The sequence below is a fragment of the Euleptes europaea genome, chromosome 12, assembly GCF_029931775.1.
Source record: "Euleptes europaea isolate rEulEur1 chromosome 12, rEulEur1.hap1, whole genome shotgun sequence".
NCBI lineage: Eukaryota > Metazoa > Chordata > Lepidosauria > Squamata > Sphaerodactylidae > Euleptes > Euleptes europaea.
Window position 1 is genome coordinate 31,531,481 of NC_079323.1, and position 25,839 is coordinate 31,557,319.

The following is a 25,839-nucleotide window of genomic DNA, read 5'->3' on the forward strand; positions in this document are numbered from 1 at the left end:
ATTAAGCTGATACAGTGACTAGCCCAAGTTCACTTAACAAGCTTTATGGAAAAGTGAGGATCTGTCCCTGGATCTCGCAGATTCTAGTCCAACATTCTACCCTCTATAGCAGTGATGGCGAACCTTTTAGAGACCGAGTGCCCAAACTGCAACCCAAAACCCACTTATTCATCGTAAAGTGCCAGCACGGCAATTTAACCTGAATACTGAGGTTTTAGTTTAGAAAAAACAACTCATACGTTAACATCTTATGCTCACAAGCATAAAATGATCCAAACAAAGTAAGGAAAGCAATCCCAAGTGCTTTCATTGATTTAAAATTATTTGGCAGAGAATTCCACACTTTAAGGATTTCATTTTCAGAACTAACTGTACTATCCTTTGTCATCCATAAAATTAAATCATGGCAATGACTGACAAACACCATTTTCCCCATCTGCATTCTCAAAACTCTGCAGGGGGGCTTATTGTTGAGTTGTGCATCTGAGTGGCAAGTCCAAGGCAAAACCTCTCTTTCACAAATAGACAGCAACCCCCCCCCCCCATGCAGTTTTGAGAATCTGGATGGGGTAAATGTGCATCTCAGTGGCAAGTCCAAGGCAAAACCTCTCTTTCACAAATAGACAACCCCCCCCAATGCAGTTTTGAGAATCCGGATGGGGTAAATGTGCATCTGAGTGGCAAGTCCAAGGCAAAACCTCTCTTTCACAAATAGACAACAACCCCCCCCCCCATGCAGTTTTGAGAATCTGGATGGGGTAAATGTGCATCTGAGTGGCCCCCGCCCCTCGACAAGGTTGGCTGCGGCGCGGCGGAAACGTGCGCCGAGGCCGTGAGGAGGGGGACGGGCAGCCAAGGGGGTGGAGGAGGGGGCGGGGACGACTCGGTGGGCATAGCGGTGCGGCCGGCAGGGCAGCCCTCGGGGCCGAGCATGAGCAGGCGGCGGCGGATCTGGAGCGGCGCCTGGGTGGGGCGGCGGCGCTGCTGCTGCTGCTAAGGCGGAGCGGGGCAACGGAGGCAGATGGCGTCGAGGCCGCAAGGAGGGGGCGAGGGACAGGCGGGGGGTCCCGGCGGCTCCACGCGTGCCCATAGAAAGGGCTCGGCGTGCCGCTTGTGGCACACGTGCCATAGGTTCGCCAACACGGCTCTATAGCATACCAGCTCTATGCAGGAAACATGTAAAGCATTGCGCTGTAGGCACCAATGCACAAGTTATTGTAATTGCATAGATAAATGATACACTTGTACAACCACCACGGACTTGAAAAATCCTAAAATGTTCTTTTGCTCTGTGTTTGGAAGTAACTCCTTTTCATTTTCCCCTCACTTCAGACATGAATTTATAGACCGAAGAACAAACGGAAGAGCTTACAAAATAGCACAACACCGCCTCTTAGGTAGCAGAATTCTGGGCTGGGAACAAGGCGGGGCTGCATTTTTTAACCCAAAATTTTCTCTCCGTGTAGCAAACAAAAAAATGACAGGCAACAGGCAATCGCTGGATTGACTTGGGTGTGACAAAAGATGACTGCGCGAGAACAGGTCCAACTCCTGTAAGGCTCAAAAAGAGAACTCAGATTTTTAATGGTGTGATTTTATATGATCAGTCCTCTCCCTGACCTGCTCGTTACATCAGCCACAGAGTCTCAATCTCTGTAAGGAACAGAACGGAAGACAAGCGTCTACTCAGAGTCCATCTTGCTCTACAGCATGACCCTGACCAGAGAGTTGTTGATTATATATGTATATATATAAAAGAGTTGTTGATTATATATGTGTGTGTATATACATATACACACACACACACACATATATATGTGTATATATATACACATATATACACATATATATATACACACACACACATATATATACACATACACACACATATATATATATATACACATACACACACTATATGGCGGGGTGTCGTTTTGTACTTTTGCCCCCCTTCAAAAAAAATGTTGATCCGCCCCTGTGCAGATCATTCAGTACAAGGATGATATGACCCCTGCAACCAACCCCTGACTATAGCCAGGCCATTGCATTTTGGACCAATCGATGTTTTCTGGCCATTTTTGAAAGCAGCCCCAAATAGAGCACATTACAGTCATCTAACCTGAATGTGATCAGACCATAAGTCACCAGATCCCAGTGTGTCCAGATCTTGTTCTACATGTGCACATCCAGTGAAGAGCAGATTGGAGCTGACTCTAAACCCACACGTGCCGGCGCTCAATTTTACCTGAAATCACCTCCAGGAGAACCCGCCACCTTCCGGCGCGATGACTCGCTTCCTCCTCGCGCCCTCTTTCACCAATCAGAATGCTTATCGTCATCACCAAGCGGCGACGGTTAAAAAAAACGGATGTCGCCACGCGGTTGGCATGGAGACGCCGTAGGACGCTGCTCTCGCGTCGCTGTGCAGTGTGGGTCTTGTAGTTCGGGTTCCCCTCCTGCTTGCGGGGCTCCTTGCGCCGTAGAACTCCATGACCCATCACTCCCTGCGCGCTCCTACGGCAAGTCCTCTAGTGAGTGAACGCTGGAAGCTCTTTTGGCTTCTTCGATGGCGGTTATGGGACCTCGACCCGGGCTGTACCGTTGGCGACGTCTCACTCAGCCTCGTCCGAGAGAGAAGGTAGCAGGAAGGCTTCTGCCGCAGCCTTGATCGCTGTCCCCACCCTCAGCCTGTGCAGCCATTCAGTCAGGGCTCAGTGTTTATTTTATTTAGTGCCCTTTTATCCCGCGGTCAAGGAGCTCAGGACGACGGGCATCATGCTGCCCAGCTCCTTTTTATCCTCACAACAACCTTGTGAGGTAGTAGTAGAAAAGGGCAAGCGTCCAGTAGCACCTTAAAGACTAACAAGAATATTTTCTGGCAGGGTGTGAGCTTTCGTGATCCACAGCTCACTTCTTCAGATACAGCTAGAATGGGAATCCATCTGCATTCATGGCTCATGACCAATGCTGATTTCTCCACACCCATCTCTCCCCTGGACATCACAGACGCTTCCGCATACCACACCTAATCCCATCACGCCTGCTATTCACATTTCCATACTGTTCACATTTACAGACTAATGCTTGTCTGAATTCACTCTCCTCTACTTAAAGACAGATGGATTCACATTCTAGCTGTATCTGAAGAAGTGAGCTGTGGCTCACGAAAGCTCACACCCTGCCAGAAAATATTTCTGTTAGTCTTTAAGGTGCTACTGGACTCTTGCTCTTTTCTACTACTGCAGACAGGCTCATGAAAGCTCATACCCTGCCAGAAAATATTCTTGTTAGTCTTTAAGGTGCTACTGGACTCTTGCCCTTTTCTACTACTGCAGACAGACTAACACGGCGACCCACTGTGAATTATCTTGTGAGGTAGGTTAGGCTGAATGAGAATGAATGGCCCAAGGTTACCCTGCAAGCTTTCATGGCAGAGTGGTGATTTGAACCCAGGTCTCCCAGATGCTAGTCTGTCACCCTAACTCCTACGAAAGTCAATACCACCCTGTTGGAGTCCTCACTGATCCAAGCCAAGCAACGCCTTTTTTGCAAGTCAGCGCCAGAATGGAAGAGCCAATATGTGTAATGAATCAACAGCTGGGAAGACATGAGCTCAAAACCCCACTCATCCATGCAGCTCATTATTGGACTTTGCAAGAGAGCCAGCGTGGTGTAGTGGTTAAGAGTGGTGGTTTGGAGTGGTGGAGTCTCATCTGGAGAACCGGGTTTGCTTCCCAACTCCTCCACATGAGTGGCGGAGGCTAATCTGGTGATCTGGATTTGTTTCTCCACTCCTACACATGAAGCCAGCTGGGTGCCCGTGGGTTAGTCACACTCTTTTAGCCCCACCTACCTCACAGGGTGTCTGTTGTGGGGAAGGGAAGGTGATTGTAAGCCAGTTTGATTCTTCCTTAAGTGGTAAGAAAAAGTTTGCATGTAAAAACCAACTCCTCTTCTTCACCGTCTCTCAGTCTGACCAGGTTATTATTGGGCTAAAACGGCAGTGGGAAATGCCAGTGTTTTGAACGATTTGGAGAAAGGACTGATAAAAATTAGATCCCAAGGCCCATTGGGGAGCTGCTGATCCCCAAAAGAGAACCCAGCAGGAAGGGGCTTTTTCTGTTGCTTTAGTTGTGGCAGTTATGGGACCTCGGCACAAGCAGTATTCTTGGCAGCATCTCACTCAGCTTGAATTGTAAGAGCAGGTAGGAGTTCTGCCAGCCTCTTGTTGAGTTCGGACTTACAAGGGTGCACAATCTCGTATTTTTAAAGAGGCCCTTTACTTTTGTTTTAATAGAAATAATAAAGGAAATACTGTATGTTACATTTATGTAATTTTTTTCTAGCCAAAATTCAATGCTGACAGTGTGGAGCACTGGATTAAGGTAAGAGGAAATTCAGTGGTATGTAGCTTGCTTGTTATCTTTGCGGTAAATTCAATTTAATGAAATGTTATTTATATCCTAAAGGCTTCAAATTGTGCATTTGTATACCTAAGTCAGGATCATAACTTCCGAGTAATTGTGAGGTGAATTTGGGCTGTAGTGCTGTACTTCTAAGCAAGTAAATTCCATTAAAAATCATCATGCAGATTTCCACTGTGAATTCAATAAGAACATTCATCCCTCTAGCCTAATTCTGTTTGCTCTTATTGGCAATGGTTTCCCGCGCTCTCCAGCAAAGGTCTTTCTGAGACCTATGAGATCTTTTTAACTAGACTTGTTGGGGATTAAACCTGGGACCTGATGCATGCAAGGCAGTACTGCTAACTCAGCTATGAGATCTGGGCCATACACCCCTTCCTTTTATTACTGTATACATTATATTTTTAAAAATTCTTTCCTAGCAGGTGGAACAAGCCTCTGAATTTGCTGTTTCTGAGGTTTTTTCCCTAAAAAAGAAACCCTATTCTCAAAGCCTTCATGGTCCGGTGCTGGATTTGGAGTCAGCAGAGCAGCTGCAAGAGCATGATGAGGCATATGCAGAAGGTATTTTCTAAATGCAACTCTATTATCTCCAGCTACCTAAGGATACCTTCCAATGATCTGTCAGTATTCATGGCTTGTGCTCCCAAGACTTCTGTTTGGTCCACACAGAGGCTGGTACATGATCATAGGATTGTATATATCCTTTTTTGTTGCAAAGGCAGGCCTCTCTCCCCAGTGTTTTACTGCAAACTGCTTTTTGAGGATTCTTGCTCCCAGGTATGCTGGGGATTAGCTACCTGTGCTGGCATCAGCTGTGAGTGGTAATAATGAAAGGGACAATTGGGTCAGCATGGCAGCACAATTCTATAGGTGATGTTGAAGTTTGCTGATGACAAAATAACTGTCAGGAACATAAACAACAGCAATGATATAAACAGTTTTAACCAAAATTATTGTTAAAAGGTTATAAATTACCGGTGAATCCTTTGGATTATATCCTATTTTTTTATTCATCAATTTTATATCTTCTCTTAGGCTCAAGGCAGCTTAAAATAATGTAAAAATACTTCCAATAAATAAGGATAAAAATCATACCAACTTTAAAATAAATATTACGCAACTCAAAGAGACTTGCTTCAAAATGACTGTGTCTGTTTATACCATGTGTTTCTCCCCAAAGGGAACCCAAATGGCTTACATTATGCTCCTCTCCTCTATTTTATCCTCTGTGAGGCAGATTCCTTATATGGGAAGGGGGTGAAAAAACGTGGGTACGTTGTGCCCCCGCCATATTGTGGTTCTTTCCTAGTTCTGTATACTTTCCAAAGTTTAACAAATATTTTGGAAATTGTTGAATGCCATTGTCATTCTCCCCTCCTCCATTTTATCCTCAAAACTACAATCTTGTTAAGTAGGTAAGTCTGAGAGAAAAAATGAAAGTGACTGACACATGGTCACCGAGTAAACTTACATAAGAAAAGCCATGCTGGATCAGACCAAGGTCCATCAAATCCAGCAGTTTGTTCACACAGTGGCCAACCAGGTGCCTCTAGGAAGCCCACAAACAAGACAACTGCACCAGCATTGTCCTGCCTGTGTTCCAAAGCACCTAAAATAATTGGCATGCTCCTCTGATCCTGGAGAGAATAGGTATGCAGTATGACTAGTATCCATTTTGACTAGTAGCTATGAATAGCCCTCTCCTCCGTGAACATGGCCACTCCCCTCTTAAAAGCCTTCCAAGTTGGCAGCCATCACCTCATCCTGGGGCAGGGAGTTCCACAATTTGACTTCTTTGGCAGAATAGGGATTCAAACCTTGGTCTTCCAGGTCCTGGTCACATGCACCACACTGGCACTCTGTGTTCAGGCTTAGTTTACAACTTTAGCTTTTTTTTTTTTACTGTTTATGACTGTAGTAACATTGTTGACCATTTTTGTCAAAATAGCTCAAGAACTGCTCAGCGATTGGATGAATTCAAAACTGAAAATGGAACTGGCATCTGATCAAGAAGATGGTGCTGAGGATCCAGCTGCTGGCTCTGTTCGTCCCCAGGAGCCCCCTACTGGCTTTCAGAAGTATGACAAGTTTGATGGTGAGAGCTTAACTTGATTTCAGACTTACGTTTACAAGCTGATCCTGTGCATGTTTACTCAGAAGTAATTTCCCTTGAATCCAGTGGGACTTACGTCAAATTCTACCAGGTGGTTTTATTTTTATTTTAGAACATACTTTACAAAAGGAACAGAGTATCATTTACTCAGAGGGGTGAATTAAAACATTAGGACAAACAAAAAAGAAATTGACCAAAAAGAAAATCCCCAAGAACCTCCTAAATTAAACCTATGATACCATAAATACAAAAAGAAACCTGCAAGACATTATATGGTGTTGCTGTTAATTCAATTAGTAGGTTAAGGAGCAAATGAAAGAAAGATATTGTGGGGATTTTTGATGCCATTGGCAGCCATTTCTGGATTGCTATGGTTGGTTAAGCTCAATTCTGGCTTGTTTGCTTTTCTTCACTTTCATTTGGGGTTTTTCTTTCCCTTTATGTTTTGCTTTCCTTCGACATCTGGTGATCTATGTCTTTTTTAAAGAGGTGTAGTTAGTTTACAAGTACATGGCATTACCTATACTGGATATGGGGGAGTCAGTTTTGATTCATGACTACATCCCACAGGGGTTTTTATTGCTGTAGTTTGTATCATATATTCTAGATTTGTATTATTATGTGGAACAAGAAATAGAAAATACTACAGTGCAAGACTTTTTGCAGCATCTACTGCAAAGTGAAGTAGTGAACAGCGGGATATTGGAAGACCTTAGAACTGAAGATTTCAAGGAGAAGAGGAAGTCCAGGGACCCTCGAATTACCATGGAGCTAAGGCACAAACAGGTGGAGTAAAGGAGGCCTGTTTCCCACAAGAAACCCTTGCTTGCTTGCTTGCTTGCTTGCTTGCTTGCTTGCAGTGCAGCTATATTAAGGCACATGCTGTGGTAAAATGCAGGTGAAAAACATAGTATAGTGTGGGATTTTTTTAAAAGGGTTTTGTCTAATAATTTGACTGCCCAGTTACATACTGTAGTTCAGTTGAAGTCTAAATGGTTGGTGAATTGTAGTGTAAGTAAAGTACTTGCATTAGTTCAGGGTCTTCTTGTGCATCTCCATGCACTTTAACTTATTAAGAGCAGAGGTCAGTTTCCGGTGTAGCAATGCACCTGAGATTTCTATTTTTTCACATATGATAGTCCTGTTGCATGTTATCCAGGATCTGTTTGAAGTGATGGGAATGATCACATGGTGGCATAAGGACATTTCATTATTTGACTAATCTATAGAGCATTGAGAGCAATCCAATCCTTATGGTGTTGCCAGGATTTTAGAAGTGACAACAGGAACATATCCATGGAATATGGTTCATGCAGTACATTTCTACATGCAATTTTGAGCCTGAGTATTCATGGAGCGAAGAAACTGACCGTATAACATGCCCCTGAGGACTGCCACATTCACATTATTTTGTCTCTGAGGGACCTCCGTTAATGTGAAACGCTGAGTCATGATCTCTCCTTTTGCTCTGTTTTTCAGGTAAAAGAAAATCGCCTGAGGCACCAGAAAGCACTAGAGCTTGCGAAACAAGAGAAGGCCCTGAAAAAATCTGCCATGACAGAAGCCCGAAAGCAACTGCAGGAGAAGAACAAGAAAAAGTTCCTGAAAGCCAGGAAGGAAGAAGAGGAAATCCAACTGCAGATGGTAAAACTGCGGAAAGAAATGGTAGAAAAAAGACACCTCATGCAACAAGCACGGGAAATGTAAGCTTGATATTATTTAAAATATATCTATGTTTCTTCCCCGCTGATTTTCTTGAGAGTATTAATATTAGTAGATAGGAATCTACAAAAAATAATAAAATCCATGAACACATAGTAACAACGCACCATACAGCGATAAATCTTGGAGCAACTAAAAACTTCAAATATAAACAGCGGCAACACCGCATTAAAATATCAATGAAAACAGGAAAAATAGGTAAAGATAAAAAGCTATTGGTAGAAGCAGTCACAACAGGTAAGAAAAGCAACTAACAAATGCCTCAGAACACCTCAAAAGAGTAGGCCCTAAGCTACTTCCCTCAGGGATAGGGTTGCCCTGCTTACCTCTCCTCCGGTGGGAGACTTTTAAGGCACAGCTTGGGATCGTGCGCCAACGCGCATGCGCGTCACTTGCGGTTTACAACTGGAAGTCGCACCTCGCGAGAGGCCTTATGCCACTCAAACTCTTAGTTGTAAACCGGAAGTGACCTGCAGCGGAGTGCATGTTTGCCCGCCGACCATCAGCTGGTCGGCGGGCAAAGGGGCAAATTGTCGGGGGTTTGCCCACCACCACCAGGCACCTGGCAACCCTACTCAGGGAGGGAGTTCTGCAAGGTCACTGCCCTGTCTTCTCTGGCCACCTGCTGCTGATGGAAGCTCACAGAACTGGACTTCAGATTAAAATCTCCAGCGATTAGCCTTGCGGTTCCTTCAGAAGTTTCTGAAATGTCTTCAAAGTCAGTTCCATGTAAAGTGCATTGCAATCATCTAATTGGCCAGATTTCACTTTTCCAGAAAAGGGATGCATTGGAAGGACCTGCCACTGTTGGCTAAAGGCACTGTGCACCTCAAATGAGTTCTGAGTGTCCTTCTGACATATTTCCTTGAAACTGTTTACCTGGTTCTTGTAGGTTATCTGGGCTGTGTAACCGTGGTCTTGGAATTTTCTTTCCTGACGTTTCGCCAGCAGCTGTGGCAGGCATGCCTGCCACAGCTGCTGGCGAAACGTCAGGAAAGAAAATTCCAAGACCACGGTTACACAGCCCGGATAACCTACAAGAACCAATGAACTCTGACCGTGAAAGCCTTCGACAATGTTTACCTGGTGTTCTAGGTTGTGTGTAGCCCTATCCAAGACAAGCTGATGCCTCATTTCCTGATTATCGAACCACATAACCTCAGTCATTTGGCTTTCATCTAGCCCGTTACCATTTCCTAACGTTGGTTAAGGATGTTCATGGCCTCAGCCGAACTATTGAGGGGGAGAAGTACTGATGGGTATCATCTGTGTATCAATGAGATTTAACTCCATCTCTAGAGGATCTCTCCCAAAAGCTATTGGTTCAGTGAGAATAATGCTGATAAACAGGTAATGGAGGGAGGGAATTGCCAATTTATATCTTGCGATGAGTCCCCAAAGTTTCACCATATTGCTGCTAAAGTTGAGATCACATAGTTATTCTGCTTCTGTATGTGAAGATCTGAAACAGTGTGACCATTGCAAAGCTCTCCCTTACTGTCTTCCTCTCATGGATTTTTTTTCAGGGAAAGAAAAAGACACAAGTTAAAAAAAATCCAGAGGCTGGTAGAATCTGGCCTGCCTCCTACTTTGCCAGCCCTGCCAGACTGTGAGAAAGAAAGAGGAAGGAAGGAGAAAGAAAGCAGGCTGCAGGAACTGCTGGGCAAGATAGACACTGCAAATCACAAGGTGACCTCTCACGCCCTCTGTTCGCCTGACTGCTTTGAGCCAGATTGTGTTTTTTAAGCTGGGGTTTGGGGCAACTTTTGCTAAGCTAATCAAACCACCTATCAGGATTTCTTAGCACAGCAGAAGGCCACTTGTAGAGATTGCTGGATACTCTTTCGAGAGAAGAAGCAAGAGCCCTGAGTGTAGCAAGCAGAAGTTGCCTGGGTTGAACAGTCAAGTGGAACTGGGCATTGCCTCATGGTTCAAAAGCCTATAGTCACACTGGTTGCACACACGGGGTTCTCTTTCAACCCCACCATTCAACAGCCTCTCAAGGCAGTTTACAGACAGGTATAATATGCTTAAAAATTGAGTCCTTCAGTTCTAGGCGCTTCTCTCTCCATCTCTTTCTGAAGATTGGCTTATCTTCATTTCTTTTCTTCCTGAGGGGCTCTTAGTCCTTTGAATACAAGCGAAAGAGAGAGAAACACATATGCAGGTTTTGTAACAGTTTGGCTGTGTTGGTTGAGTGTGTGTGTGTTTGAACTAGAACAGAAAGTGGGAGAGTGCATGATAACAAACCAAATTGCTGTTGGGAAAGACGTATCTGTTTCACCTTAACTGACCTTGGACCTCCTGAAGGTGATGGGAATACAGGTGATTGCTTTTGTAAACCTTCTCCTTGTAGCGGCTGCAAAAGTATTTCTCTGCCTGGTATAAGCTTATTCTGGATCTCAAGATCAAGCTGGGGAAAGCCCGGGCCCTGGCGGACTGGAAGTGCCAGCTGAAGGCCTTGCGAGCCTGGAGAGATTACGCGTGGTCTCAGAAAATGGAGCAGGAGACTCAGAAGATAGAGAGCCAGCTGCGGGATCAAAACAGGTAGCAGCATTTAGCACAGGGTTTTCTCCCCACACTGCAAGTTTACTAGGACAAGGAATGTAGTACTGTTGTGGGATCCCATACCATCTTTAGAAGTTTTTGTTCTTGAAATGAAAAAGAGTGACATCCCTGGTTTAAAAAAAAAAAAAAAACCACAGAGATGCATGGTAGAGGTATGCCTTTGGAATCATGTGTTCAAATTACAAATGAAATCTGTTTAAAAACCGTGCAGGTCCTGTAAAACAAATCTACAAGGGATGATACTATATAACCGTTTGTAACCATTTTTGTATGTACATTAAAACATCAAAATTTCTACTAGTTTTCCTTATTTCTTCTTGCCCCTTGTGCCATAAACATGACCCTGAGCCCATGTGGCTTCATCTGGCAGCTGTGTCCTGTTGCCAGTCATTGTGGAGAAAGGTTGGGCAAGCAGCATCCTTTGAATTTCCTCTACCAGGCTGAATGCTTCGGTAAGGGAATAGACTGCTAGGATTCTTAATAGCAACAACTCGGGTTAACAGCAGTTGGGGTTCTTAACCACAATTCCTGACTTATTATTTAATTTTTATAACAGTTCTTAACAGCTAAGGATTTAACTTTCATTTGCTCATCTTTGTCTTTAAGGTGCACCAGTCCACAAAAAATGAACTCTTCTAAAATTCATTTTAAAATTCCATGACAGATTCCCAAAAAAGCCATCCTAATGAAGGGCTGATAGTTAACATCAGTGGTCATTTTTAAATACGTTTCTTTTCCAGGAACAAACAGTTGGCGACAGAGTTTAATCGGAAGTGCATTTTGAGCCGTTATTTTGCTGAATGGCAGTGTTGGAGCCAAATGGAGATTGAAAAGAGAGAGCTGCAGTTGAAAAAGGAGGAAACAAGGAGGAAAATGGCAAAGCTCCTGGAGGAAGTGGCCCTGGGGGGAAATCCTACCCATCGCCCATGGAATGCCAGAGAGGCAGAAGAAGCTCAGGATCGACCTCAGAGTAATGAAGAGGTAAATTTTATTTTTGTCTGATGTTACCTCCTGCTTTTATTTATTACACAGAGGTTGATCATCATTCCAAAGCATAGACCTAGCAAAAAAGAAGTTGGTAACTGACCTAGGGCCAACTCTCCCCCTCCCCCCAAAAAAGTGATGCCATTGCCTTCTGTCTGTGCTGTCCCTCTGCCAAGAAGAAGGGGGATATGGCTAAGCTGTATCCATAGTTATGGGACTTCACTGTGGATTCTTTCGTTGGATGAGGCACAGAGCCTTGGCCCCTCCACTCCCACCTCCCTTCTCAAAGAGGCTGTTTTGCAAAGTTGGTTGATGACCAGGGATGAAAAGTCCAAAATAGTGAAGAAGGTGTGGTGCATGTAGGGTTTCCAGGCCCCTCCCTGGCCACCAGCGGGGGATGAGGGGTAGAGCTGTTGAATCCTGGTTGGGAAAATCTCAGTCATTTGGGGATGGAGCCTGGGGAGAACAAAGATCTCTGTGGGGTACAATGCCATAGAGTCCACCTTCCAAAGCATCCATTTTCTCCGGAGGAACTGATCTCTGTAGTCTGGAGATGAGCTGTAATTCCAAGTGATCCCCAGGTCCCACCTGGAGGTTGGCATCCCTAGGTGCACATGGTTAAATAAACTATTTCTTCAGGTTGCTCCAGAACTAGTTCTGTAAACTGTTTGCAAAAAGATTCTGTATTCAAATTAATCTCTCTTTTTCTGAAGAGTGAAGGGGATAGCGGGAGAAGGGAAGGAGCAAACTTAGGGCCTAGACACAGTTTCAGTGTTGATAGAATCTCAGGGACAAAGCAACAAGTGAACTGGCCAAAAGCACAAAGACTGGTGCCCTTTCCTGACAAAATACTATTTTCCCTGTTAGAAATTGCGTGTAATATAAAAAGCTTTTGTACGCCAGCATGAGTAGTGAGGTGAAGAAGCAGCGCAGTTGAGGGCAGTTGTATTATTGGGAAAACTTGAAAAGACTATGGCACAAACCTCCCTGCCTTGTGCAGTTGCAGATTCTGTGACCTGGCCTTCTTCCTGATTAGAGACATCCTATCCCTTTCCTGCCTAAGGAGGCCAAGGGGTGGGAGAATGTAGAATGCCTAAATATGTAATGAAAAAAATAGGAAACAAAGAGAATGGTTTTCTTGAGAAGCTGTTGAGGTGTTACTTGGGAGCAGTCATGCTGACCTGCTAAATGAGCGCCACAAACAAAAATGCTGCTTCTGTGAGAATGGAGATCCTGATGTTAATAATCAGCATAAGGCTGGTTTTCTTCCAGGTGGCTGAAATACTCCTTTTAGAAAAGGAGCCCCCAGCTGCAAAAGTGGAAAGAGCACATTCCTGCTCTCCAGAGATGGGCCAGAAATGTAATATTCCTCCACCAAAGCCCAAGTGGGCATGGCAGGTCACCCGGAAGCATGCTGCTTTGGATGCCCAAGACCGGGTCACGTTTGACAGCCTAACAAGAAGCTCCATCCAGCATCTCAGTACTCCAAGTCCAAAAGTGGTGCCTGGCTGGTTGGGCCCCTTCGAGCACCGCCACGCCTTCCAGCAGCGGCTGATTGAAGAACAGCGACGGCAACTCCAAGAACAGCAAGAACTGATCCATGAGCTTCAGGGAGATCAGAGTCTCAAGAAGGCCCAGGAGGAGGCTGGCCAAGCCACGGCTCTTTCCAGGGCACTTGGTGATCCTGCTCCGAAAACGAGAGAGGGAAAGCCGCTGAGAGAAAATCAGACAGATTACAAGAATACCAAACCTCAGAGGTACAGTGCCAGCAAAATAAATGTCCATTTCCCTGATGTATAATGTCAGGTTTGGACAGCAGCCTCAAAGGTGCACCATGATGTGTTTAAACATAGTGGTTGAGACATCAGATGATGTACTGAGAATAAACATGCCAAGTGTGATGCAAATTAGTCATGCTAAATTCATTTTGCATCATTTGAATATTTTAATCAAATACATTTTAGATTGTTACTAATTCTTATAGTATCATACCATAATAATTCTTCTAGTATATTATTACTTCTAGTATGATACTCTTAAGTAGCAGACTTCTTCCAGAGGTCTCGTATATTGTACCATTGTAGGAGTAGCCAGAGGAGCCCCGTGGCGCAGAGTGGTAAGCTGCGGTACTGCAGTCAAAAGCTCTGCTCACTACCTGAGTTCGATCCCGAAGGGAGTCAGTTTCAGGTAGCCGGCTCAAGGTTGACTCAGTCTTCCATCCTTCTGAGGTCAGTAAAATGAGTACCCAGCTTGCTGGGGGTAAATGGCAGATGACTGGGGAAGGCACTGGCAAACCACCCCATAAACAAAGTCTGCCTAGTAAACATCGGGATGTGACGTCACCCCATGGGTCAGGAATGACCCAGTGCTTGCACAGGGGACCTTTACTTTTACTTTTTTTTAGGAGTAGCCAGCACTATATGTATTGTATGGTGTTAATAAGAGCCTTTGGGGAAAGGGGCATTTTTCTCCTTCCAGTCCCATTTAAGACCACATGTGATTTGTATATTTGGCTAACTCTCTGCTTCTTCATACTGAGTAGCTGTAGTTGTAGATTATTTGATGATTTTATCTAATTGTCAGGGTATGTGTGCCAAAAACATAGATTTCCTAGCTTCAAAAAAAAAATTGTGCATGTGCGACTGTCTGTGTTGGTAATGTTGCTATAGTTATTGTGAGTCTTAGAAAACAAAAGTCACAACAGACATTGTCAAAATGCAACATAACATGAATTGTATCTGGAAGGAGGTCTTTGGATCTTGTTGAATCATGTCTTCCTCCCCCCCCCCCCCCCCCCGCCATCTGACATGGTACTACTGCTGCACAAACGTAGGGAAGAATGTAGTGCTGGATACAATATTCAGCTTCCCAAATGTCCATCCATTAAGGCAGCAGTGGTTATTCAGAAGAAAGGATTTCAGAGACTCTGACACACTTCCTTATAGCTAGCAATCGTAATATAAGCAAAAATGTACAAATTTTATACAGGTTGCAAAATGTAATCTTTCTTGGCACATTGTTGATGCTGTTCTGGTACAGAGTTCTCGTTTTTGGACTTTTTAAAATTGCAAGCTACATGACACCCTAGTTTCACTTAGAGATGTGGTTTGGAAGGAAACATAATTGAAAGTTGCCATAACTAAAGAGTTAATGTACTCACTGTCCAAAAAAACCCCACCTCTGTTACTGTTCCCTTCATTCCTCCAAATAGTTTAAGGTAGCATCCATGGTTCTCCCTGCCCTCATTTTATCCTCACAACAAGCCTGTGAAGTAGGTTAGGCTGAGAGAGTAAACTAGAATCTTGTTGTGGGCTTCCTAGAGGCACCTGGTTGGCCACTGGGTGAACAGACTGCTGGACTTGATGGGCCTTGGTCTGATCCAGTAGGGCCTTTCTTATGTTCTTAGAGCTAGTGAATTTTGTCTCAGTAAACAGGGTTGAATTTGACCCTAGTGATCCTGCAGGTCTTGATGATACTCTAAGAAATAATCCATAAGAAAGATTCACAGGTAGCCCATTCCTAAGGGGGAAGGCTGAGCCGCTGGTGCCTCCGAAGGAGGATTCCCCCACCTCCACCACCAAAGCCAGCACTTTGTTCTTACCAGCAAGCCCCGTGGATCTGCTCCATAGCATTCCATAGGGCTACGCCACCTAAAAAAGTGGCATAACTCCAGGTAAGGGCAAAGGGGGGGGGGTTCCTGGCCTGAAGGGAGGTTAGGAAGTCGCCTAAAGGCCCCTAGAATGCCCCCAGGATGATGGCGGGAGGCCGAACCAGAGTTCCAGGGCCGTGCTACCATGGCAGCGCAGGGAGGCCTGCATGAGCGCCCCAACGCCAGCATCCGTGCCACTCTTGGCGGCGCAAGTGACACAGGCGCTGCTGCAAGTGGCACAGATGCCAATGCGGGCCCTTGCATGCCCCCTGAGGACTTTTGCCCTCCCAGCTCAGGAATGGGCTGTTAGACTCACTCCTTCCTAGTGAAGTAGAGAACTGTTATTACTGCTGTTTGGGATCTTTTGGAATCGATTCTATACTTAAAATCCGGAGTGAGCAGTCAGTAATCACTTCTTATTTTTCTTCTGTATTGTAGGTCTCTTTATTCCACTCTGTCTCTTTCTTTCAGGTCAGAAAATCACCAACTGGCTGCTAAAAACCAGAAGAATCTGAAGGTGCCATCCTCTGCCCATCCTTTACTCAAAGGTATATTTCTACACTTGGAGACGTCCAAGTATTTGTGTCAGGATTCAGTCCCCTAAAACACACCCTAAAATATTTTTGAAAGGTGTTGGAATCCAGTCAGTGTGGACTTCAAACGTTCAGAAGACAGGTTGAAAACAGCATGAATTTACTGAAAAGTTAACTTATGTTGTCTTTGGTGCGTAAAACATAGATGTAAGGATGCAGTCCTATGGATGCAGTCCTGTGCATAATTACCTTAGAATAAACCCTGTTGATCACAGTGGGATTTATGCATATTTACTCAGAAGATTGCATAGTGAATAATACAGCTAAAAGGTCTTTGTCTTTATTTTTAAAGGATTTCCTGATAGAAGAAAGAAACAGTAATGATCGAAGTCTATAGAATGTTTAATTAGTAGAACTAAATTTCCATTAATATCTGTAAGTCGTGGGGGAGAAACTTTTAAAAACTTTTATTCTATTTGGACTGTGACCATTTATTTTAAAATCAATAAACCTTTCCTTTTTTTTTCCTTTGGAGATATTGACTAAATAACATTTTAGCTAGATGTCTAGGACCACTAGCATTGTGATGTCACAGAATAATCCCACATTCTCTGACCTCCTGCTAACCAATGAGACTACTGTGTTACAAACAAGCTCAAAAAGATTAGGGTTGCAGGTAACATTAGTTGTATTGTCTAATGCGCCCACCTTTTTAACTGATAAGAAAAATGTCCATCTTAGTTGTCTGAAGTTGGTGGCTGTGGGGAAGTGAGGTGAGGCAAGCTCTGAGTCACTTCATTTGGATGTTACGTCACATTGGGGGCAAAACAAAACTTTGTGGTACCCCAGAAGCCAATGGTGAAATTAGAGCTTTGAGAATGTTAAGCTAATTAGAATAGATTTGCTGCCTTGGTTAACCTAGACTTGGTACCCATAGACCTTTTGTATCTGTTCTCCAAAAAGCCGCACCAAAATACTGGCAAGATGAGATGAAAAGGTCTACAAAGTGAATACTGTTTGGAATGGATGAATGAATGAGAGGAGACTTAATAGTGTCTGCCACTAACCGTAATACACATTCATGGCACCGGCAAGCACATTTGCACCCTGCGCTTCCACAATTCTGCTTCATTTTTTTTTGAGCAAGTATCAGCATCAGGTCCTGCTAGGGTTGCCAACCTCCAGGTACCAGCTGGAGATCTGCTATTACAACTGATCTCCAGCCAATAGAGATCAGTTCAACTAGAGAAAATGGCTGCTTTGGCAATTGGACTCTATGGCATTAAAGTCCCTCCCCAAACCCTGCCCTCCTCAGGCTCTGCCCCCAAAACCTCCCAGCCGGTGGCGAAGAGGAACCTGGCAACTCTAGGTTCTGCTTATCCAGTTCCCTCCTGCATTCGGCTTGCCTCATCAAAGTGGAATGTTGCGTTAGATGGCCCATCTGTGCAGTTCACATGGCAAGTCTGACGTTCTTTCAATGGGAAGTTAGCAAGCCATGCTACGTATTCTTAATGTCCCAAAGCATCCTTTGCCTTAATCCTTGTACCCTATCTTCTTCAATTCTGTAGCTATGGAAGAGAGGGCTATTCAGAGAGCAGAGCGGAGGAAGGAATTGGAGGAAGCAAAGAAGAAACATGAAGAGGAAAGGCTGGTGAGTAATACCGAAGGAAGCCCGCTACCCTGACGAATGTCTTAAGATGGTGTGGTTAGAGAGGAAAAAAACATTTAAGGCAACAACAATATGGCTTAAAAGAATGGCTGGCTAGATGCTCTGGAAGTCCTACAAGCAAGCATGATGGTGAAAGCTGTCTCTTCTTCATCATCTGGTTTTCACAGATATACTGCCATGGAACATGTCATTTTCACGGCTATTGCTAAAACTGTCCTGAGTAGTGACCATTATTCAGGCAAAGGGGCGCATGAGCCAGTGTGATGCCCTGGCATGGAGAAAAATAGTGTTCATATATCTGTACTGTCCTTGAGTGAAGCATGACTCAAGCTAATGCCTGGGGCACTAACAGCAAAGTCCTATGCAATTACTCCAGCCTAGGTCCACTGAAATCGTAGGATTGCAATTAAGTTTCTCTTGTATAAATGCAGGCATTAATCTCTCTTTAGGAAAGTGTTTAAGCCTGCAAATTCTGTGCTGCTTTGTGGGAAATTTAAATGAGCTGGGGTTGGCCTGTTTAACGCTTTGACCCATTTCAAGGCCCAGCTGAAGGCCGAAGAGGAGGAGCGTCAGAGGCAAGAAGCAGCAGAAAAAGAGGCTCAGCTAGAGAAGAGGCGGGAGGAGAAGAGACTGCAGAAAATGGTGAACAGAGTATTGTGTTTTCTCTATTACACAGCTTCAGTATTGGTGAATTCCAATCATTCCTGACTGTTCATTGTCCTGGAGAGGTCGATCTGCCCATAGCGTAAAGCGGCGTTCACAGTTGAAAACCATTACCACTGCTTGCATTCTCCTCTTGCAGAGGCCATTCTGGACATTCTCTTTCGGAATTACACTAGCAGGCTGCATGTGAAAAGATAACCATGTTCCCCGCGTAATGAAAGTGGGCAAGACTAGCATTGCTGAGATAGAGGGTAGGGGTTGGTGCGAATAGCCTTGCTTTGCTGGTAGAAGAAGGTAGCTCTCAGTCTCTGGAGAAGGTATGTGTACAGTCTGTGAAGGAAGGGAAAACTGGTGGACCATTCAAGATCATACGACCAGGAGAGACAGTTGTGAAGGAACTGGCACTGCCCAATAGGAGCTTATGCCTCTAGTGCAACCTCTGTCCCCATAAAAAAACATGTGCAATTATAGTGCAAGAATCATTGTTCACCAGCACCTGAAGCTGGTTGTCTGAGCACCAGGAAATAGTTACTCACAATGTGTTCTGGAGCAACATCATTTACAGTGCATTCCTAAGGAGAGTTACTCCAGTCTAAGCCCATTCAGTTCAATGGGCTTAGACTGGAGTAACTCTCCTTAGGAATGCACTGTTAGACACATTAGTGTTCCAGGAAGATTATGTCTGGAAGTGCACCCTCAGGATATTTCCATAGCAAGTATTATGCAAATCACAAGACAAAAATGTCCTTGGTCAGGTTATGAGTTGATCTCTTCTGTTTCCTAAATCGCAGAAAGAACTGGAAAAGCAGAAAAGGCTAGAGAGGGACCAGCAGCTGCTATCAAAAGCAAAGGAGCATTATGTTAAGGTCCTGCTCACAAATCGGGGGCTGGAGCCCTGGAAAAAATTGATGGAGCAAACTCAGCAAAATGCGGTGGTAAGTGCCAGAGTAAAAATGAAAGAAATGCTGAGTCCCTGCCCACCGGCCTCTACTCGCTAGTGTTCGGTCAGGGAGCTGAGAGTCGTAGAATGAAAGTTCCTGCCCATCAAATCAAGGTTTCTCTGAGCAGCGTCTGCTTAGCTTGACCTGGCAGTATCCCAGCCCTCTTCCCTAACTCACTTGTGCATCTTGGATGTTTAGGCTACAGAAACACTCCTGTTTTTAGTCTGTTTCTTAGGAGAGATGAGAGGAGCAGTCAAGAGTTAAATTAAAGAGGGAGTTACAGAGAAGCAACAGTGTAGAATGCGGCTTCACTCATAGCACATGCTCTGATCAATGGGAGGCAGTCTTTCACATAATACTACTAAAGTGTTATTTGAAAGATTATAGAGTTCTTGTTTCAGAGGAGCTTTTACCTGCACTGTATGGGTCATTTAATTCCCTTTTGCATTGTCATATTTCTAATGCTGTTAGGCTGCACTTTTAGTGTTACCCATCCTAAGCTTTGAACAACGGACTAGAAATTTAGTCAACCAGCTAAATAAATAATAATTAGCTGCACTGACGTACACAGTCCATGAATCCAGACCTGGCAGCGCTTCCTGCCAAAACAGGAAGGACAATGCAGTCCCAGTGCTGCACCACGGTTGGAAAGAAGCAGTGGTTAGAATACTTGCTCTGGAAACATAATTGCAGTGAAATATGCTCTGGCAAGTATCTGGAATGGGAGACTGCCAAGGAATACTAAGGGCAGAGGCAGGCAATGGCAAACCACCTCTGAACAGTCTCTTGTTTTGAAATCCCTGTGTGATCACCTTAAGTCAGCTGTGACTTGATGTAAAAAAAAAATGAAATCATGAATGGAAATACCAAAAGCATACATTGATGGCAGTAGGAGCTATAGCTGTAAGCTTGATAGTGTTGCTGCAGGGGTCTGTGGCTGCAGCCCACAACAATAGTTTGAGTATCTCTCTAATTCTTATTGACTCTGTGCTCAGGTGGCAGAAAGACATCACTGTCTTGGACTGCAGAGAAAGTGTTTGCTTTCCTGGCTTCAGCACACACAAGAAACTCTCGCTAGGAAAACAGCTCAGGCTGAGAAGCTCTGTGCTTGCCTACTACTGAAAAGGTACTTGAGGAGCTGGATAAAGGTAAGCAAGAGAAAAAACGTAGATTTCTGAAGCAGCTCTTCTGTCTAAAACTGCCGATTCTGCCAAGGAATTCTGACCGGTGGGGCTAAGGAGCACCTCTGGGGCTAGCTTGTTTTCCTTACCCGTAGGCTAGGTGGGTGGGTAGATTGGCTGGCAGAGTGCCCAACATGATGATGACAATATTGGGCCATACATGATGATGACAACAATATTGGGCCATACTTATTCTTGGACTTTGGATGTATGGAACCTAGGGTGGGGTTAGGGGCTTGCAGGAGAGCACGGGTAACTGAAAACCCGAATGGCTGTCCTTGCCGTTATGATAAGCAGGACTCTGTTCCCCTCTCTTGCGTGGGGCCTGGGAGCAGAGCATAAGTATGCAGGTGTCCCAACCTGACTTCCAGGGTGCTTGGATACATGTGCAGCCTGCCTACCTTGCCCTTCCCACAGCAATGAAAGCAGCAGGATCATGCCCTTTCCAAAAAAGGGGGGGGGAACCCTGAAAGCTGAGACTGGATGCTGAATTTTATTCAGTGGAGAAGGCTGTGCTTGTGTGAAATAACAGAATTCACGTAGCCATCACCAACAACGTGTCTCTCTGGCTGTTCTGTTCCTTATGTATTGATTCTTTGGTTTATTTTCTTCTGAATTTGCCCTCTCACCTCTGTTGTTTTGCATCCCCCCCCCCCATGCTATTGTATGCGTTGGTGAAATTCTCTTTTTCTTGGATCTGCTTCCCAGTACAAGGATTATGCATCTGCTTTGGAAGAAAATGCAAACAAATTCCACGAGACGTCACTTAAGAAGACCGTCTTTGGGGCTTGGTTAGATATGTTTAATAAAGAGAAGCATGCACTGTGGGAGAAACAAAAGATAGCAGACCAATACAATGACAGGTGATTATATATTTCATATGTAGTTTTTGCTCCAGTCTGGGCCTCAGTGGTTTCCCAGGGTCTCCGCCTGGCACATGCCACCCACCTGGCTTTCCTAACACCTGGAGGAGGCTTTTCTCTCTCTCTGTTTAACCGCTGCACCACCTGGCAGTCATAGGAATTGCCCACTGAGAGGACCAGGGCTCTCAGCTTCCTCTCCCAGTTCTGAGGTCTCGCTTTTGCATTTCCCACTATCCAGCATCAGGTTACCACAGGGACAACTTACTACCTTGTGCACCACTGGGAGTAGCCACTCGCCAATTGACTACCCCCACTTCCTGGCACTCCTTTTTCAAATAGTATGCCTGGAACAGTGGAGGTCTAATGTAGACCAGAGAACTGCTACCAGCATTAAAAGTAAGAAAGCCAGCATGGTGTAGTGGTTAAAGTGCTGGACAAGGATCTGAGTAAACCCAGGTTCAAATCTCCACTCAAGCCATAGAAGCTCGCTGGGTGACCTTGGGCCAGACACGCACTCTCAGCCTAACCTACCTCAGAGTTGTGAGGATGGAAGCGAGGAGAAGAGAATGGTATAAGCTGCTTTGAGTCCCCACTGGGGAGAAAGGCAGGATATAAATAAATTAAACAAAAAAAAGTAGACAAACAGAATGTCCACATGCATACTCTTAGCCACAGATTGAGATAGGGATCCAAAAGTAAAGGGCAAAATGCAGTTTCTATAGGGTTCCCCTTACCTTGAAGCTTCTGCTCAGGTGTGCAGATCGGCACCTTGCAATGGCTGTCTCCTTCAGACCTCAGGTAAGAGTTCTGTCTGCCTCGATGGAATCAGCACAAAAGAGCCCCTCATGCCCAGGAGTTTTACCATCTCTTATTCTCTTCCCTCTGACAGGCTAGGCCTAGTCAGGTCAAAGCCGCTTTTGCTGACGTCTCCAAGAAAATTTTCCTAAAGTTTTTCTAGCACCTCAACTCCTCCAAATCTCTGGTCCCCGCTAGATATCACCTGTTGATCTGGAGAGGTGTGTGTCTGTATGACTTGACCATCTCATCATGTCCAACAGGCCTACTATTTGCATATTTAAAGGCTTGGCAGGTGAAGCTGGTGAGCAATCGACTCCCCCCCCCCTTACTCTGCCAAAAGAGAGGACTTTTTTAAAACTCGAGGTGAAACTTGCACTCAGTTCAGGTCTCCAAAGAAAAATGCATTTCTCCACACATTGTCTACCCAAGGATTAGATGAAGAACAATTTTTAAAAAATGCATTTCTGGCAAAGCTGTTGCTTTTGTGAATGAGAGTCTTGTCTGTCAGTGTGCCAACCAGGGATAACTGCTGAAGCCTTCTTCTGTGTGGGTGTACAGGTGCCTAGGAAAAGGAGGGAGGTACAGTGCCGATAAAAGGGGTCAGAGGACAGGGATTGCAATGGATTAGGAATTAAAGCCCAGGGGAATTTTGGCAATTCTGTTGTCATAGATGTGGGGCTATTTCCTGGAGTCACACAACAGCATTTTGTTTGTTATTTCTATCATTAGAAGTCCTTGGCCTGATGATAAAATCATGCTGCTATACCTTCTCTCTGGCCCTAGGGGTTCGGGGCAACATGGAAAAGTCTGTATCGCATTTGAACATCTGTTCTAATTTCAGCATGTGGAATTGTTTGCCTCCTTCCCCCTCCCACCAAATATTTGATACAGGAGAATAATACTGATTGCATTCAAGGCCTGGAAACAGTTCCCAATGTTGATGAAAGAGGAAAGGGAGAAAGAAGAAAGACTGCAACTGTTAAGGAAGAGAGTCGCTGAAATTCTTCCAGACTTCCTCACATAACAGAGGGAGTTCCATGCCCTCAGGGCATCTCAAATTGGATGAGAACAAAGGTCATGTGCATCATGCTTTTCTCTGGTGGAGAACAAATCCATGGAGATGTTCCAGGAAATGCCAGGCCTCTGTGCCTCTCGTCTCTCTCCACTGCGGCAACATCTTTGCTTCCCTGGGGAAATGTCATATTGAACTTCCAGCAATCAAAACTACATTGTCACAGTTTCAGCCTATCTGCAATGGTGGTCTACTTCCTACACACAAATGTGAACCTGCTATCACACCCTTTACACACACACGCAACTGTAACAAGCATCTCCTCGGTGGTGTTATCGCGCACAGCGAGAGTAAGGGTGTGAATGCCAGTCCTAGAAACGGTCCATCCGAAGGGAGGAGGCACAGTTGGGCTCGCATCATGGTTAGAATATTCACCCTTCTGTTCCCCAATGGGAAGTAGAGTCCATATTGCTGTATGTGTGTACCAGGGAAGCTTACACCAAGTGAACTGACAGTAAGGCTGAGACAAGTTGTATCCTATCTGTTGTGATAACTGCATTCCTCTGGCTTTAAGGCTGCCACCTTGAGAAGTTACTTGCCTGAAGCTGAGCCTTCCCTGGTTGCGGGCCTTCTACTTGCACTGTCTTTAGTCTGGGTTTGACTTTCCATAGCTGGATCTGCAATAAAGTTCCCGATTACACGCACAAGCATCTTTCATAGCCTTTGCATTGTAAGAAATTCAGGGAATGCAAAATACTTTTTTAAAATGCTGACGGATCATTCATCATGGTTGTTGGCCATTTAATAGTGTGTGGGGGGGGAGGTTCCCATAAGTGTAGAGAATGGTGGACCATGGCTGGCTGGCTCTGGCCTCGGTCTGCTGTGGCGGCACAACCTTGTGCCTTTCAAAGGCTCGCCCACATGATGAGCAAGAGGCACTGCAAGATCGCACGAGGCTGTTGTCTCTCTTCAGCGCTTCTGATGCTCAGAAAAAAAAATCTTGAAACTAGAATTCCCCCCTCCCATCAAAATGCCATTGACTACATCCGTGTTGAGAAACCACTTGAAGAACTCTTGGTGGTAATGTTGGAGGCGGCCTGCGTTAGCTTCAAATTTAACCCACTGATCAAATGTCCTTTGATCAGTGTGGTGTAGTGGTTAAGAGTGGTAGTTTGGAGCGGTGGAGTCTGATCTGGAGAACTAGGTTTGATTCCCCACTCCATATGAGTGGCAGAGGCTCAGCTGGTGAACTGGGTTTGTGTCCCCACTCCTACACACAGAGCCAGCTGGGTGACCTTGGGCTAGTGTCACTCTCACCTACCTCACAGGGTGTCTATTGTGGGGAAGGGAAGGTTATTGTAAGCCAGTTTGATTCTCCCTTAAGTGGTAGAGAAAGTCAGCATATAAAAACCAACTCTTCTTCTTCTGTCCAGTTTTATGCTTTAGCCCAAGGAAGTCATTAAGTGGGTTGTGCCTATTAATGATCCTCAAGGACAGGTCTATATAGGTCCAGCAACGGGAGGGAACAGTGCCTGCTTGAGGCCTCGCGCAGCTAGATCACTCCCACCAACTGTGTAATTCACTGTATATGGAGATACATGTTCATAAATTCTCTAACAGGCTTTTATTAGCATAAAATCTCCAAGAGGTCGCTTTCTGCCTTCAAGTCTTGTTAGTCCCTTAGGCTACACCGTGTCCAAGGCCTGGTGGGAAAGCAAAACTGTCAGGAGGAGGTCAGTTTCTCATTTTCCTTTCAATCATTTTGCTTTGATGACCTTAGGCTAAGAAAATTGCATGCTGTGCCCAAATAATGACCTTTCCTTTTAAAATAGGTATCTAGTTACGAACCGGTGTCAAGCTGCTGTTGTTTTTGACCTTTTGTTTGCTGCTTATCAGTAGACATAGTAACGGTAATTGCGTGAAATAGCAGAACACTAGCCAGCGTGTCTCATTCACGGATCATATAACAGGCCTTGGAAAACAAAGGGATTTGCCAGGTGTCCAAAGATATCTTTTCCAACAGATGCTTGGGTATTCTTGACAGTATCAAAATGGCATCCTCTGGCCCTCTTCTAGATATGGGAAATCTCTTCCCCAAGTTATGCATCACACTTCTTTCCACACAGCTTCAGAGATCTGACTCCTTGTCATACATTTTGCTGAGTACAGAAAGCTGTACAGGTACTTATGATTCCTTACCTGCTTTCTCGACCATGTTATCAGACCTTTAGTAACTCCTTATAGAACAAATGGCCCATCAGCAAAAATGTATGCAATAAGAGGTTTAAATAAAATATGCCCTACAGCCCCTATGCCTGTCTCAAGCACCTTGAGACCTGAAAACGAATAGTCACAACACCATCAATCCCTCTCACAGGCATCAAAGGGAGGATCTCACCCCATGTGGTTTTTTCCCCTCATCCTATTGCTACAGTGACTGAGGAGGGTGCACCTCACTGCATATCCTCTTTATTCACTGTTAAATCATCCAAGCACCTCAAAATACTGTGGGCTCTGCAGATTTATGAACACGTGAAGCTGCCTTATACTGAATCAGACCATCAGAGTCAGTATTGTCTACTCTGACCAGCAGCGGCTCTCCAGGATCTCGGGCAGAGGTCTTTCACATCACCTACTTGCCGAGTCCCTTTAACTGGAGGTGCCAGGGATTAAACCTGGGACCTTCTGCATGCCAAGCAGAGGCTCTACCACTGAG

The 25,839-nt window shown here is 44.8% G+C and overlaps 1 protein-coding gene across 1 annotated transcript; it reads left to right on the forward strand.

Annotated features, from left to right (window-relative positions):
* The first annotated feature begins 2,558 nt into the window (after window positions 1-2,558).
* On the forward strand, window positions 2,559-23,135 carry CCDC191 (coiled-coil domain containing 191). Its single transcript, XM_056858514.1, has 17 exons — window positions 2,559-2,638; window positions 4,347-4,385; window positions 4,847-4,988; window positions 6,376-6,522; window positions 7,148-7,326; window positions 8,020-8,243; window positions 9,789-9,951; window positions 10,619-10,809; window positions 11,571-11,811; window positions 13,087-13,571; window positions 15,935-16,011; window positions 17,565-17,647; window positions 18,206-18,307; window positions 19,120-19,263; window positions 20,265-20,417; window positions 21,159-21,313; window positions 23,003-23,135. The coding sequence occupies exons 1-17, from the start codon at window positions 2,567-2,569 to the stop codon at window positions 23,133-23,135; spliced, it is 2,730 nt and encodes a 909-aa protein (XP_056714492.1). The 5' UTR covers window positions 2,559-2,566.
* Window positions 23,136-25,839: the final 2,704 nt, after the last annotated feature.